The 14,942-nt window shown below is 55.4% G+C and overlaps 5 protein-coding genes across 5 annotated transcripts; 4 read left to right on the forward strand and 1 right to left on the reverse strand.

Moving 5' to 3' along the window:
* Positions 1 to 30: 30 nt before the first annotated feature.
* On the forward strand, positions 31 to 3,403 carry TRAVEDRAFT_162694 (uncharacterized protein). The gene is made up of 9 exons (XM_008037234.1): positions 31 to 280; positions 332 to 726; positions 783 to 1,058; positions 1,113 to 1,422; positions 1,474 to 1,765; positions 1,822 to 2,430; positions 2,491 to 2,637; positions 2,690 to 2,872; positions 2,924 to 3,403. Exons 1-9 carry the CDS (start codon positions 93 to 95, stop codon positions 3,353 to 3,355), a joined length of 2,832 nt encoding a protein of 943 aa, XP_008035425.1. The 5' UTR covers positions 31 to 92; the 3' UTR covers positions 3,356 to 3,403.
* A 430-nt stretch (positions 3,404 to 3,833) lies between these two features.
* Positions 3,834 to 6,636, forward strand: TRAVEDRAFT_27063 (cytochrome P450 monooxygenase pc-2). The gene is made up of 16 exons (XM_008036605.1): positions 3,834 to 4,167; positions 4,221 to 4,321; positions 4,382 to 4,478; positions 4,532 to 4,544; positions 4,609 to 4,685; positions 4,738 to 4,796; positions 4,849 to 5,239; positions 5,298 to 5,353; positions 5,416 to 5,572; positions 5,633 to 5,657; positions 5,712 to 5,726; positions 5,777 to 5,854; positions 5,905 to 5,960; positions 6,022 to 6,137; positions 6,202 to 6,381; positions 6,447 to 6,636. Exons 1-16 carry the CDS (start codon positions 3,852 to 3,854, stop codon positions 6,477 to 6,479), a joined length of 1,770 nt encoding a protein of 589 aa, XP_008034796.1. The 5' UTR covers positions 3,834 to 3,851; the 3' UTR covers positions 6,480 to 6,636.
* Positions 6,637 to 7,500: 864 nt separating this feature from the next.
* TRAVEDRAFT_143276 (cytochrome P450 monooxygenase pc-3) lies at positions 7,501 to 10,297 on the forward strand. Its single transcript, XM_008037235.1, has 17 exons — positions 7,501 to 7,839; positions 7,894 to 7,994; positions 8,048 to 8,084; positions 8,139 to 8,198; positions 8,252 to 8,264; positions 8,325 to 8,401; positions 8,457 to 8,515; positions 8,580 to 8,976; positions 9,036 to 9,091; positions 9,146 to 9,302; positions 9,354 to 9,378; positions 9,441 to 9,455; positions 9,506 to 9,580; positions 9,644 to 9,699; positions 9,754 to 9,869; positions 9,932 to 10,111; positions 10,162 to 10,297. Exons 1-17 carry the CDS (start codon positions 7,512 to 7,514, stop codon positions 10,204 to 10,206), a joined length of 1,797 nt encoding a protein of 598 aa, XP_008035426.1. The 5' UTR covers positions 7,501 to 7,511; the 3' UTR covers positions 10,207 to 10,297.
* Positions 10,298 to 10,715: 418 nt separating this feature from the next.
* Positions 10,716 to 11,557, forward strand: TRAVEDRAFT_116906 (ARF/SAR; the record flags this gene model as incomplete). The annotated part of the gene is made up of 6 exons (XM_008037236.1): positions 10,716 to 10,770; positions 10,844 to 10,854; positions 10,909 to 10,990; positions 11,046 to 11,138; positions 11,203 to 11,429; positions 11,480 to 11,557. 6 exons carry the CDS (start codon positions 10,716 to 10,718, stop codon positions 11,555 to 11,557), a joined length of 546 nt encoding a protein of 181 aa, XP_008035427.1.
* Positions 11,558 to 11,905: 348 nt separating this feature from the next.
* TRAVEDRAFT_115883 (rsec15) lies at positions 11,906 to 14,885 on the reverse strand (the record flags this gene model as incomplete). Its single annotated transcript, XM_008037237.1, has 12 exons — positions 11,906 to 12,127; positions 12,195 to 12,332; positions 12,414 to 12,702; positions 12,764 to 12,918; positions 12,977 to 13,060; positions 13,113 to 13,170; positions 13,225 to 13,334; positions 13,384 to 13,485; positions 13,540 to 13,806; positions 13,859 to 13,980; positions 14,035 to 14,329; positions 14,394 to 14,885. The coding sequence occupies 12 exons, from the start codon at positions 14,883 to 14,885 to the stop codon at positions 11,906 to 11,908; spliced, it is 2,334 nt and encodes a 777-aa protein (XP_008035428.1).
* Between the last annotated feature and the right edge of the window lie 57 nt (positions 14,886 to 14,942).

The raw sequence follows: 14,942 nt of genomic DNA on the forward strand, positions 1-14,942 counted from the left end.
GCGACCGCTACAACCTCTTGAGAGTCTTCTGAACCTCTGTGACTGGAATGTGCTAGCTTGCGCCTGATACTGCATACTAATAACGGCTAGCTATGATCACATTTACTCCTCTGTCGGGTGCAGCTGGCACGGTCCGTACAGTTCCTTTGGCATACTTGCTGCAGGTCGACGACGTCCGGATTCTACTGGACTGCGGGTCTCCGGACTGGTGTCCTGAACCGTCTTCCGAGGAGGGAGATGACGTCCTATCATGGACAAAGTACTGTGATGCTTTGAAGGAGTGCGTAACGTCTAGAACTATGAGTTGCTTTCAACTTACAGTATGGTGTAGATGTGCCCCCTCCGTTGACCTTGTTCTGCTCTCACATGGCGACCTGTCTCACTCGGGTCTCTACCCTTACGCGTACTCGCACTGGGGTCTTACCGCGCCTGCGTACACGACGCTCCCCATCCAGGCTATGGCGAAAACTGCTGCGACCGAAGACGTCGAGGCCATCCGTGACGAGCAACCGGTGGAGGACATCGCACCTCCCTCCGAGGAAAGCCTTGCACCAGAAGGTTCAGTCTCCCCATCCCCAAATAACGCAACTCCCCCAGCCTCTTCTCCGACACCCTCCCCCTCCTCACGTGCTGTGAAGCACAGATACGTCGCTACTGTGCAGCAAGTTCACGATGCATTTGACTCTGTGAACGTCTTGCGGTACTCCCAACCGTGTCATCTTCAAGGTACCCTTAAATCAGGACTGAACCTCGCTCTTTCGCGTATCTAACTTGCTCTCAAGGAAAATGCCAGGGCTTGACCATCATCCCGTTCAACGCTGGCCATACTCTGGGTGGCACAATCTGGAAAATTCGCTCCCCTTCAGCAGGGACGATTCTCTATGCTGTTGATATGAACCACATGCGAGAAAGACATCTTGACGGCACCGTTCTCATCCGCCAAGGCTCGACTGGGGGAGTCTTCGAGAGCCTGGCACGTCCGGATCTTCTCATTACTGACGCTGAACGTGCCAATGTGACTACTGCACGGAGGAAAGACAGAGATTCCGCCTTGCTAGGTAAAAGATATACTGCAGGGCCTGTACAGTTTGTAGCTAATACCCGGTCAATAGATTGCGTCACCGCTACCCTCTCTTCCCGCAACTCGTTGCTGCTGCCTTGTGACTCAAGTACCAGGGTACTCGAGCTCCTAGTTCTGCTCGACCAGCACTGGAACTACTCTCGACTGAAGTATCCGATCTGCCTGCTCTCGCGAACAGGCCGGGAGATGTTAACATTCGTCCGGAGTATGATGGAGTGGCTTGGCGGCACTATCAGCAAAGAGGACGTCGGTGAAGACGGCACCAACCACGGCAGGGACCGACGGAGACGAGACGAGGACAACGACGAAGAGGCTCTAGGCGCATTTGCTCTACGCTTCCGGTGAGTTTCTCATCTTTAATATTGTGGACGTTTGTTGACCACTCTCCGCAGACACTTGGAGTTCTTTTCTAGTCCTCAGGCACTGATGAGCACATACTCCACCAAAGATCCCAAGCTGATACTAGCAGTCCCAGCCACTCTCTCGCACGGTCCATCTCGTAGCCTCTTTGCTCACTTCGCTGAGATACCCGACAACGTCGTGCTGTTGACTGGAAGGAGCGAGCCAGGAACGCTCGGGAGAATCCTCTTCGACAAGTGGAATAACTCCCAGCGTGAGGAAGCGAAGTGGGACCGCGGCAAGATCGGGAACAACATCATGATGGACGGCGTACTGCGTCTCGAGGTACGATTTTAACCACAATGAATGTCGTGCATATCATATCTAATGGGTCGCCCCAGATTCACAAGAAAGTGCCTCTCCAAGGCGACGAGCTCGAGGAGTTCCTTGCGAAAGAACGCGCGGTTAAGGAGAAAGAGGCAGCTCATCAGGCTGCGCTCGCACGCACGCAACGCATGCTAGAAGCAGACGAGGGCCAGAGTGACTCGGATAGCGACGATGAGGATGAATCCGATGACGACGAAGAGGATGAGGTGGAGCGCGAGCTGGGCGAGGATCTCATGGACGCGACGGACGACCTCAAGCGCTCCCGCCAAGGTCCTAACGCAACAACTCGGTCTGGAACCAAGCGCAAAAGAGGCGAGGGCGGCGGGGGAGACGGGACCGACTGGGTGCTCGGCAACGAAGCGGACGAGGGCGCGACGCGAATATCGTTCGACATCTACCTGAAGGGCAACGTCGCGAAGGCGACTTCGTTCTTCAAGAGCGCCGACGGCCAGACGCAGCGCTTCCGTATGTTCCCATACGTGGAGAAGAAGCGGAAGGTGGATGAGTATGGCGAGACGGTGGATGTCGGTACGTGGCTGCGGAAGGGCAAGGTGCTCGAAGAGGACGCGGAGGACGAAGAAACGAAGGATGCGCGGCGGCGGAAGGAGGAGGAAGAGGCTAAGGTAAGCGCGCGTCCTTCTCCTTCTCTTTAGCGCAAGGTGCGATACTGACGTGCCTCACAGAAAGCACCACAGGAACCACCTTCAAAGTTCGTGACGTCGATTGCGGAGGTGCAGCTCGCCTGTCGCTTGTTCTTCGTCGACCTGGAGGGTCTCAACGATGGACGTGCCGTGAAAACGATCGTCCCCCAAGTCAATCCTCGGAAGATGGTACGTACTGAAGAGCGACGTCTATGAGACATGACTCAATAATCATGTTTAGATTCTCATTCATGCACCCCAAGCTGCAACAGATGCTCTCATTGAGAGCTGTGCAAACATTCGGGCTATGACGAAGGAGATATATGCCCCAGCTCAAGGCGAAACCGTCCAGATTGGCCAGCAGACCAACAGCTTCTCGATATCGCTCAGCGACGAACTGCTAGCTTCGATCAAGATGTCTAGGGTGAGTGCCCGTCTCATCTGCTCCGTCAACCGATCTGACCAACGGGAATAGTTCGAGGACAACGAGGTGGGCTACGTGGCAGGTCGGATCGCTAGCCTTGCGACGTCCATGATTCCGGTGCTCCAACCGGCATCATCGGCCTCCTTGCAGACACAAGCCGCCAGCTTGCAACCCGTGCAAGTTCGCATGCTAGGGTCACGACCGAAGCAGCCTCTACCACAGTCTACAATGATTGGCGAACTCAAGCTCACCTCACTGAAGGCTCGCCTCGCTCAGGTCGGGGTACAGGCCGAGCTTGTCGGTGAGGGTGTCCTCATCTGTGGCGCAGCAGCGAAGAAAGGCGCGAGTGCAGACGCTCTGGAGGACTCGGTCGCGGTCAGGAAGACCGGGCGTGGACGTGTCGAGCTCGAGGGCTCCATCTCGGACATCTACTACAAGGTCCGCAAGGAGATCTATGCCCTGCACGCGCTCGTCGCGGCTTGATCTGTGTCGTTATTCTGTTGTATTGTATGGATCCGCCTTCCAAACTGACATCTCTGTGAGTCGGCCTCATGGCAAACTAGTTATATAGCCGGTATAGTACTCTCCAATATTCGCGCGAACGTGCATCTTCCCTATGAGAGTTTATTGTGGTCCGGGAACTTCACAATCTTGCAGTACGTAGGCATTCGGCTCCTTGTCAAACTGAACCTACTTCCCCCGCTAATGCTATGTTGATCACAGGAACGTTGGACACGTGTTCCTGATTCATTAGGCCTCTTTGCGAAGGCTAGATCCGCTCTCCCCCTTGCATGTTTCAACTTGTCAGGTCTGTGTTCACCTGCCATCTTTCGCGGAGAAAGTCGGGTCGCATGAGTAAGGAGCGCAGTCCTTTGGGCGTCTTGTTACGACCCGATGCAGGTACATATTGAGGATTAAGAACGGCCCCTTCCCCACCTGCGAAGCCCTCAACATTAACATGGCTTCGCGCACAACGGACATGCTCACACCTGGCCTGCGATTAATTCTCCGCTTCTTCGTCAACAACCTGATTCCGGTCTCTTCCGTGTGGCTGCTCTCGCGTCTGTTGACTGTGTATAATGAGTCCCTTCACATCTCTAGCGGGCTCGTAGCACTCGCCGCATTCCTGAGCATCCCGACATTATTTGCGTTCCGTATCACCTTCAAGAACCTGCGTACGCGCAGGGCTGCCCAGCGCATGGGCGCGATTCTCCCGCCTCGATGGGACGGGCGCTCCTTGGGGAACTTTGACATACTTCAGCATACCGTCGACCGGTTCCAGAACGGCTACATCGGTAAGTGGGCGCGTGTGGAATGTTTCTTTTGATATATGCTCACAGACCATCAGGTGAAGGCATCTGGGACAAAATCGACGAACTCGGACACCTGCACTCCATCGACATACTATGGAATCGTATGTACGCCACGAACGATGCAGACGTCTTGAAGGTAAGTGCACGGTGACTTTGTATGAGTGGGCAGGTATTGATTGATATGCTTTGTATGTAGACCATACTAGCCACCGATTTCGCCAACTTTGCGAAAGGTGAAGGCTTACGCGAGACGCTAAATTCCGTCCTCGGAACGGGAGTGTTCAACGCTGACGGTTAGTTGCAAAACGTGTTTTCGAGTAGCCTAGTCACTTACAGAATATTTCAGGTGACTTGTGGAAGTGCGTAACCAACTCTTCCAGCGACCCAAGCTCGCGCCTTTGATCGGCATTCCGTATGGCACAGGTTCCACCGCACCATGACTCGGCCCTACTTTTCTCGAGACAGAATATCTCACTTCGAGCTCTTTGATGCGCATGCGAGTAGGTATAATGGCGTACATCGTCAATATGCTAGCTAACCGCAAGCATGCAGCCGTCGCCATCGACAAGATGAAGGAACGCTTCCAGGACGGGCACGCGGTGGACTTCCAGGTGCGCGAGGATGTGTCTGCTCTATTCGACGCACGTTAATCCTCTAACATAGGACTTAATCAACCGCTTCGCTTTGGACAGTGCGACCGAGTTTCTGTTTGGCACCTCCGTCCACAGCCTGAAGAGCGAGCTACCATACGCACACAACGACAGCGTCTACTCTCAATTCGCTCGACCGCACGACTCTGCAGAAAAGTTCTCGCATGCAGTATTCGGTGTGCAGGAGGCCCTGGCTATGCGCCTACGGCTCGGCGGGATATGGCCTCTGCAGGAGATCCGGCGTGATGCGTCGGCGGAACATATGCAGATCATCGATGAGTTCCTGCAACCCATCCTGACCCAGGCCATTGCGAAGAACCGCAACACGGGTGTGTCGAAGGGCGCGGAGAAGCAGGAAGAGGAGCACGAAACTCTCCTGGACCACTTGGTGAAGCTCACGGATGGTAAGTGTCATAATCCTCAGCACCTGTAATGTCTACGACTGAGCACTTTCTTCTGCAGATCCCGTCCTGCTACACGACGAGACTTTGAACATCCTGATCGCTGGTAGAGATACAGTATGTGCCACTTTCATGTTTGATCGAACACGTCATGAACTCACCCTGCTGCACTGTCGTAGACCGCATCTACGCTTAGTTTGGTAGTGTACATGATGTGCCTCTACCCCGACGTTTTCAAACGACTGCGAGCCGAGGTACTTGAAACTCTTGGTTCGAGCCAAACTCCGACCTTCGACGACGTTAGGAAAATGAAGTACCTACGGGCCGTCATTAATGGTACGCAAACTGGTGTACCTTGATATACTCGGGTGCCGCGCTGACAGGAACTTTGCGCAGAAACTTTACGGTTGTACCCGATTGTGTACGTCTCCCTTCTCCACTTCTGAAAATTTTCAATTAATCTTAAACCGATCAGGCCTTTCAACGCTCGGTGAGCGGTCCACGTATCTCTTCAAATTTGCGAGGACTAACTCTGCGCAGTGTCGCTGTCAATGACACCACCCTGCCCAATCCTACCGACCCCACCGGTCCACGCGTATTTGTGCCCGCTAACACGGTGTAAGCTATACCCGCCCACTCATGAAATCATCATGCTCACGGCTCGGTAGTGTGGCGTACTCTGTGCTCTTGATGCAGCGGCGCAAGGACTATTGGGGCCCCGACGGTGCGCTGGTGTGAGCTTTTGTGAACATGAGAGGTGTGCTGACCTCTATTTTGCTCACCAGCTCTGTCTTTCGACCCGGATCGGTGGCTCGACGAGCGGTTGAACAAGTATTTCGCCCGGAACCCGTTCATCTTCATCCCGTTCAACGCGGGCCCTCGGATATGCTTGGGACAGCAGGTGCGCTATCATGCTACGCGTCAGGCTGCATGAAATACTCACCGATACATACGCGTCTCCCCAGTTCGCCTACAACGAGATGTCGTTCTTCCTCATTCGTCTCTTGCAGAATTTCTCGTCCCTGGAAATGGACTTGGCTGCTCAGCCACTAGACTCGCGTGCGCCTCGCGAGTGGGCGAGCGCGGAGGGACAACAAGGGAGGGAGAAGATCATCCCTAAGTGTCTGCTCACGCTGTTCTTGAAAGTGCGTCTGTTCGTCGTTACGGCCTGCTACACATCAGAATAGCTGACCCCTTTCCACTTTGGCAGGGTGGTCTTTGGGTGAGGATGTCCGAGGAGTGAACCCTTTGAAGAGGCCGCGGGTGATGCCCACCTACGCGTTCTAGGCAAGTATTTACGGATCGACATGATGGCGTAATCGCGTCTGTACTATAGGCTTGGTATTGTATAACACCCCCACTCAAGGAACGGATCGACAATGTCAAACACAGCAACATGAGCATCTTCCAGATTCGCAAAGCCACCGGTTTCTCTGACCTCGAGGAAAGCTCATCACGGCCAACGACGTCTCCACCCACACTTTCCAGGTATATATTTCCAGATTGACATGGTGGGGCAGTTGCATCTCTCTTCTCGCTTCTATGCCTCGCTCGATAAATTCACTGTTCCTCTTCTACGCAGCAGACCTAGACTCCATATGAAGATACGTTCTATGTAGATGGAGCTGCGGCGGATGATAGGCACTGCGGAAATTGTCGACGCAGTCGAACAAGACACGGCCCATACGCTCCGCACTGCGCCGCCAGATCGCACGTCACTCGTCAGAAGGATGAACAGCTCGATGATGATGCCCTGGCTGAGCACTGCTGAGCATCAGCGTAGATGGTCAATACCACATGCGTTTGCAGCCATCAAATAGAAGCGAGAGGCACCGGATATGTTGCTCTATTCTCACGACACCGCCGGCGAAGGCGTGCCTTGGAGCTCTTCCTTGCTTCGACGTCGAGTCTGCGTGTATTCCGACTGTGTGTCCGGATATCAGATCTTTAGCAAAGCATCCGGTGCACTCAGGAGACCCCAGACAGGATATACAAACCCTCTCCTCGGCGTACGGCTTCAGTGCGCGGGGCGGTTGGCCAATCCACTTGCGTCATGGACCTCTCATCTGACCACGCGGAGGCCCATTCGTGGCATTCGAGTTCCTCCCAACTCAGCCGCATGCTCATTCGCTGGAATGCTGACGAAGTTTGACTTTGTCTGTTGTGGGACAACGCGTGTTTATTCCCGCACCCCTGGGTTCCTCAGGTTCTACAAAGCTACGCGGCTCTTCCATCACCCCCTCAACCTAAACCCCCTCGACCCCGCACTCCAGCCATGCTGCCTCGCAGGAAAGTCCCCCCAGGTCTGCCAGAGACACTGCGACGCGGAGCTGTCAATTTCAGCCCAGTCGCGGCCGTGCTGCTGCTCGGGCGGTTGCTGCGCGTTATGTTCGACTTCAAATTGCCCGCTATCGTGGTCGCGCTCACGGTGATAGCGAGCGTTCCCGCGTTCTACATGCTGCGCCTAGTGGCGCACAGGAGGCGCGTTCGCCGGGCGGCGAAGCGCGCGGGGGCTGTCCTGCCTCCCGAGTGGAATGGTGAGAAATTTGGCAATAGGGACCTGCTTGTACGTGCTATCGAGCGGTTCCAGAACGGGTATATAGGTAGGTGTTGTGTCTAGAGCTCGTGGCCTCGAATGCTCACACAGTGTGCACTAGGGGACGGTTTCTGGGATAAAATCGACGAGCTTGGCCATTTGCATGCCATCACCATCTACGGGGATACTGCGTACATCACCAATGACGCCAATGTTGTAAAGGTGACGCAGACATGACTGTAGTTATGAGAACAGGCACTGAATGCAGCTGTCAGACCGTCCTTGCGACTGACTTCCAGGATTTCGAGAAGGGTATGACCCCCCATTTGGGTTAATCCGCGGCCGAGTTACTGACCCATAGTGAAGGGGAGGACTTCAGGGACAACATGAACTCTGTTCTGGGAACGGGAGTATTCAATGTCGATGGTAAGTATTGAGCCCGTTGCCCCGACCGCAGATCTGATGAGTTTCGTGCACAGGGGAAATGTGGAAGTGCGTTAGCTTTGGGTCCAAATAGAAACAGAATGATACTCACAGACGCACTTTTCTCAGGTTCCACCGCATGATGACCCGTCCGTACTTCTCCCGGGATCGGATCTCTCATTTCGAGCTGTTCGACCGGCATACAGGTAAGACGTGAACTCCCCAGGAGCTAAGGATAGCGCTTGACGCCGCTCGCTATAGCCCTGGCCATTCAGAAGATCAGAGAACGCTTCAGGGGCGGGCACGCTGTCGATTTCCAGGTGCGTCGACCACACACTTACGAACACATATTTTGACTCACCCCGCGTTACCGCCCATTTTCAGGACGTCATCTCGCGCTTCACGCTCGACAGCGCCACGGAGTTCCTCTTCGGCGCATGCGTAAACAGCCTGCACAGCGACCTCCCGTATGCCTACAACGACGCCGTCGCGCCGCAGTTCGCGCGCGCACCGAACGTCGCGGAGCGCTTCTCCGCGGCGTTCGCGGGCGCGCAGAACGTGATCTCGATGCGCACGCGCGTCGGCTGGTTCTGGCACCTGCAGGAGCTGCTGAACGACCGGTCTGCGGAGCACATGCGCGTCGTCGACGAATTTTTGCAGCCGATCTTGGAGGAGGCGATCGCGAAGAACCGCGCGGCGAAGGCGCAGCTGGAGGCGACGGGGGAGAAGGGGTCGGAGGAGGACGAGACGTTGTTGGACCATCTGGTCAAGCTGACTGATGGTTAGTACATTCGGACTGTTGTTATAAGATGCAGAACTGACACTGACCTGTGTTTGTAGATCCTGTCGTTCTTCACGACGAGACGTTGAACATCCTCATCGCCGGGAGGGATACGGTGCGCATATCGCAGACAGCCCGATTTTTGCGCTGGGCTCACGCGCTATTCCAGACTGCTGCGACGCTGACATTCGTGGTCTATCTGATGAGCCTCTACCCCCACGTCTTCCAGCGCCTGCGGGCAGAAGTGATGGAGAAGGTTGGTCCTTCTCAGATGCCCTCTTTCGACGACGTCCGGAACATGAAGTATTTGAGGGCTGTTATTAACGGTGAGCGACAGTGAGACACCCGTCATAACATTCACTCACAGTGCATGCCAGAAACGCTTCGCTTGTACCCCATCGTGTACGTTGCCCCTATTTGTTGCGTTGTTACGCATAACACTGATGTCCGCGCGCATCATTTAGGCCTTTCAACGTCCGGTAAGCTTGGAAGTTCATGTTGGTAGGACGATTGCTGACCCGTCGCGCAGGGTCGCAACTCGCGATACGACCTTGCCCAACCCGGACCCAAGTGCGCCACGGGTGTTCATCCCTAAAGGAACAGCGTGAGTCTTCAATAGTATCCCATTCAATTTGAAGCGTGCCAAGCTCATGTTTCGTCCCGCTAGTCAAGCGTATTCGGTATTTTTGATGCATCGCCGCAAGGATTACTGGGGTCCCGATGGTGAGTGAGCTGGGAGGACTCGACGAGCGCGTCTCTGACGCTATGATTGCCAAGCCCTCGACTTCGACCCCGACCGGTGGTTGGACGAGCGGCTGAACAAGTACTTCACCGCCAACCCCTTCATCTTTGTGCCCTTCAACGCAGGGCCACGTATCTGCCTGGGACAGCAGGTACGGCGCCCTCACTGTTGCTTAATAAGGGTTCTCCTGACATGGATTCGGTGACACTGCAGTTCGCGTACAACGAGATGTCGTTCTTCCTCATCCGCCTCCTGCAGAACTTCTCACACGTGGAGCTAGACCTGTCCGCCCAACCTCCGGACGCGCGGCCGCCCGCGGAATGGGCGAGCGCCGAGGGTCAGAAGGGCAGAGAGCAAATCATCCCGAAGTGCCATCTTACGCTCTATGTCCTTGTGAGTGCTCTTAGTCGTTGCAGCGTGACCAGGTCTAATGGCTTTTGCAGGGCGGGCTGTGGGTCAAGATGACCGAGGCCGAGCGGGATGCTTGATTGTGACCACGGGCCAACTGGTGCTCGCCAGCCAAGGTGACCGTGCTGTATAAAAGTGTATCATTAGCGATGAATATTAGTCGAATTCCCGTTGCATCGTTGTGGTGGGTGCCGTAAGGCCGGCTGGTTGCCAGCTCAGATCGGGCATCACTGTGTGGCAGATGCATGTCCGTGCACTCCGGCGGGGCTGTGTCGTGAAGCGAAGATATTGCAGGATATTATGCACCATATAATTTATGTTGCGTGTGTGTCAAGATGATATTTTGTGGCCAAGCTTGGGACGTGGAAGACCGAGAGGACGAGTGAGTGAGGAGGGCGGCGGTGCAGGGGGCGGGGGCAGTTACCGGATATGGCGGGCAGCGCCACGTTGCGGAGCTTGAAACGGACAGGCCCTCACACGGAGGCTCGAGCGCGAAACTTGGTGCCGTCCTCTTCCTGTCCATCGCCCTCGCCCACCGTCTCCGCCCCCGTCTCCTCCTCGAGCTCTCCGCCCCGTACATTCGCCAGCCATGGGTCTTTCAGTCTCTCGTCTGCTCTCCGGCCTCTTCGGCAAGAAGGAGATGCGTGAGTATCGTCCATCGATGACAGCGCGACGCTGTAGCTTAATTGGTTTACTGACTCTGCCGGAAATCCACAGGTATATTGATGGTTAGTCCGCCCGCGTCCACAGCGGTCGTCTCAACGCACTGACATCTCGTGAAGGTCGGTCTCGACGCAGCCGGTAAAACCACCATCCTCTACAAGTTGAAGTTGGGCGAGATTGTCACCACCATCCCCACCATTGGTCAGTCGACCGCCGCGCTGCGTACTGAGCGCCCCCTAACGCCGTGCCATCTCAGGTTTCAACGTGGAGACCGTGGAGTACAAGAACATCTCCTTCACCGTCTGGGACGTCGGAGGCCAGGACAAGATCCGTCCCCTCTGGAGGCATTGTGCGTGACCGGCGTCTGACGTGTCCTCCGGTACCGCCTCTGACTCTCGCCTCGCACCACGTAGACTTCCAGAACACGCAGGGCATCATCTTCGTCGTCGACTCCAACGATCGGGAACGTATCTCGGAGGCCCGCGAGGAGCTCCAGCGGATGCTCAACGAGGACGAGCTCCGCGACGCCCTCCTGCTCGTCTTCGCCAACAAGCAGGATCTGCCCAACGCCATGAACGCTGCTGAGATCACCGACAAGCTCGGTCTCCACGGCCTCCGGCAGCGGACGTGGTTCATCCAGGTCAGTGGTGTCGCGTGCCGCACACTATCGGAGACTAACTCGTTCTTCAGGCGGCGTGCGCGACTAGCGGAGATGGTCTGTACGAGGGTCTTGAGTGGCTGAGCGCCAACATCAAGCGACGGGTGTAAACCAATATCCCCCCTTCACGTCGCTCATGGGTCCTTCTTCAACGTCGCGTAACGTTCACGTTTCATGACCTTACGATATCGAAGAGGGTTTCTCTGGTTACCTCGTTTTCTGCTCAGCTGTCCGCGCAAGTAGTCCGTTCCGCCTTCTCGTCCCGATTCCTGCCTTTTTGTGCCATATAACATAACTCGGAGTTCCTTTTCCTTTCTCTTATCGTACGTCTTTTGTACGGGTGCCCTCCGGCGGCCTTCAAAATGCTCTCGTGCCCTAGAGAAAGCATATACACTGGTATAATTTACGTTCGTGAAGGGTATGCACTCCTGCTGTGGCGATACAAAGTGTCCGGACTGCTAGCGATTCTCGCCGGGGAAGACCCGCCCAACCGCCTCCGCCTCTTTCCTCCGCTTCTCGCCCCTCTCCCTGGACGGCGCGTCGCGGCACTCCTGCCCATATCTGCCCAGCTTCTCGAGCAGCGCCTGTAGCCGCTTGGGCTTTACCGCGGCGTATGACGTCTGGCGGATCGATGCGACGAGGAACGCATTCACTGCATCAGACATGACCACGGACGCAGTCTGGGCAGGGCACGACGATCCCCTCAATCAGTATAATCACGGTGAGAACACCGGAGGAGGGACGTACCGAGCGCAACTCGGTGAAGGCGGCGCTGTGGGAGTGCCCACTGCGTTTGAGCTCCTCGTCGAGGAAGTCGACGTCCATAAGCAAGTTCGCGACCGCGTTCTCGTTCATCATGGGGATGTCCCGCCCTGTCAGGAAGTCCTGCAGCCACATCGCAGTAAGCACTCTCACGTCTCACAGCCCCTCTCAAAGCCTAAATCGTAGACCCTATCGCGGACTCACCATGAAGCAGCTGGCGATGTAGTTGACGGCGCCGCGGCACGCCTCCTCCTTGTGCGCGTCCTTGAGTGCGAGCGAGTCGACGACGGTCGTGAGCCAATTCACGAGCTCGTAGAGGTACATGCTCGGCGCGTCCTCGCGCGCCTTCGGCGTCCAGTCGTACTCGGACAGCCCGAAGAAGTCGTCGAGCTTCGAGCTCATCGCCTCCGTCACGCGCGCGAGCGCCTTGTCGAGCGTCGCGGCGAAGGACGCCGCGGCTTTCACGCGGATTGTGCCGCCACGCTGCGAGGAGCTGTGTTGTGCGTCAGCTCGGTAGGTAAAGGACATGTCGAGCGGAGGCGGGAGCGACGTACCGGATGTTAGTGAGGGACCGCTCGAGCTCAGAGCACGCGATCTCGAAGTGTTCAAGATTCGAGATGATCTGAGCAAGCTGCGAAAGGTTGTTCGTGCTCTGGGAGCGCTTCGCCACAGACTCGCTGATGTACGTCGTGAGTATCGTGTCAAGGGACTGAGGGTGAGCGCGTTAGGTGATCATTATCATAAGACACTGGAACGAGTGGGCGTACTCTGCTGAGCAGGTCGTCAATGTTGCGATGGTGCTGCGAGACGCCCTCGATGAACTGGTAGAAGTTCTGCACGAAGCTGCGTATCTGAGGCAGATAGATGAGCGACGCGCACGTTCAACGATAGAGGGTCACTTACATCTTGGCATGATAGGTAGAACCCCTGTGACCACGGCAGATTCATTGGTGCAGAGCTCCTGGGAGGTTAATCAGCCTGACTGCCCCGTATAAACGAAGCCGTGACCACGTACTGTTCGAGCTGCTCCCGTTGTTCTCGCGTGAGCCAAACGGTCTCGAGCACATCGTCCTTCTCGGATGCCTTCTCCACATACATAGGCTGGAAGTCGTCTTGCAACACGATCTACGCTTGACGTTAGTGGGCAACGAGAACCCCGAATGTCTCTACGTACACTTTCAAAGCGCTTTCCGAACTTGGTCTCGAGGATACTGACATACTTCTCAAAGAGCCGCAGAATAACTGAGTGTATGCTTCCAGTTGAGTACGAATAGGCCTGAACAGTATGTCAGTCCTTCCCCCTGTAGAGGACTTCATGAGCGCTGCTTACTTCCAGGGTCATCACGGAACCAAGCAAAGCCTCCTTGACTTTCAGGTATGTATCCGGGTCCTTCTCGTTCCTCAGCGCATCCTCGACTGCATTGCTTAGCCGGCTGATGAGAGCATCCCACAGGTCTTCAACCTCTCGCTCTGACCGGAAGCTACCGGTAGTGTTTAGGACGTGGTTCTCGACAATGAAATACCCCACGATTTCCTGTGTTATAGATGCCAACGAAGGAATGGGCAGGGGCTCGGGTATAATGAGGTCAGATTGCGCCTGTTGTATCGTTTCAATATCCGGCTGCTACATGCGCAAGAAGACGGCAGACCTTTCGGTCGGCTTGGTATGACCTCCGAATCTCATCCAAGGAGTCGAGGGCGGTGTATATATGGATACATTCATACAGTGGCTTGAAGTCGACCTTCAGTTGCTCGTTGTCCAGAACGTTGTCTGCGATGCCTCACGGTCAGCAGCATTGAGGAAATGACTAAACCCCACGCATACATTCAGTCTTCTCATATGTGATTGCTTCGACTGCGCTGCCCACACGGCTTGTCTTGAGCATAGGGTCCTTGTCTCGACGACTTCGCCATCGTCGTGTGCGCATGTCCATAGCGTCCAGGGCCAGCTGACCTATCTGTGCACTGACGTTCCTGATGTCTAGGAGCCATTGCTTCATAGACGCAGTAACCGCATCCTTGATTTGGCCTCTCAGTGAAGGAAGGGACGAAAGCAAGTGCTGGAACAACGGTGTTGTTGACAGAGATGTTGGAGGCATGCTCTCAATGTCTTCAAGAGACTGCAAACGGAATGCATTCAACGCTATAGAGTTGCACGGTACCGACACAAGGTGAAGTACGGACCCGCAGCGCACTCCAGTACTTCCCCTCCTTGACCATCTCGCCCACCCTGTTCACGACGTCCAGCACGCGCAGGCATGCCTGAAGGCCGTCGATGGCTTCGTCCAAGTTGGCTGCGGTCTTCTTCGTCTGAAGCAGCGCCTTCTTCTTCTCAACGAGGCTCTTGCCGACCTGCGAAACACTAGAGTCCAGAGTGGTGATCTTCTCGCGTAGGTTCGTAGTGTATGACTTGATGGAGAACAATGTTGAAACGGAGCTGATGAATTCCTGGTAGTTGTCGCCGCATATTGACTCTATCTCGGTGTCCTTGGACTCAATCAAGGCCTGTAACGTGCGGAGGTATACGTCCTGCTGGCGATTTGCATGAATCTGCTTGATAATGGGGCCAAGCTGCTCGAGGTTCTCAGAGGAAGACGCCTGGTCAAGGAGGTGAATCTGTTGCAACTGCTGGTCGATGCTTTCTTGCGTGAACTGCGGTCGCCTTCGAGGGGGCATAGTGAAGTTCTACGACCACGGAGACCTGTGTTTCAACTGCAGATGCACTGAGGTGGT

This window comes from Trametes versicolor (assembly GCF_000271585.1).
Source record: "Trametes versicolor FP-101664 SS1 unplaced genomic scaffold TRAVEscaffold_3, whole genome shotgun sequence".
In the NCBI taxonomy this organism is placed as follows: Eukaryota; Fungi; Basidiomycota; class Agaricomycetes; order Polyporales; family Polyporaceae; genus Trametes; species Trametes versicolor.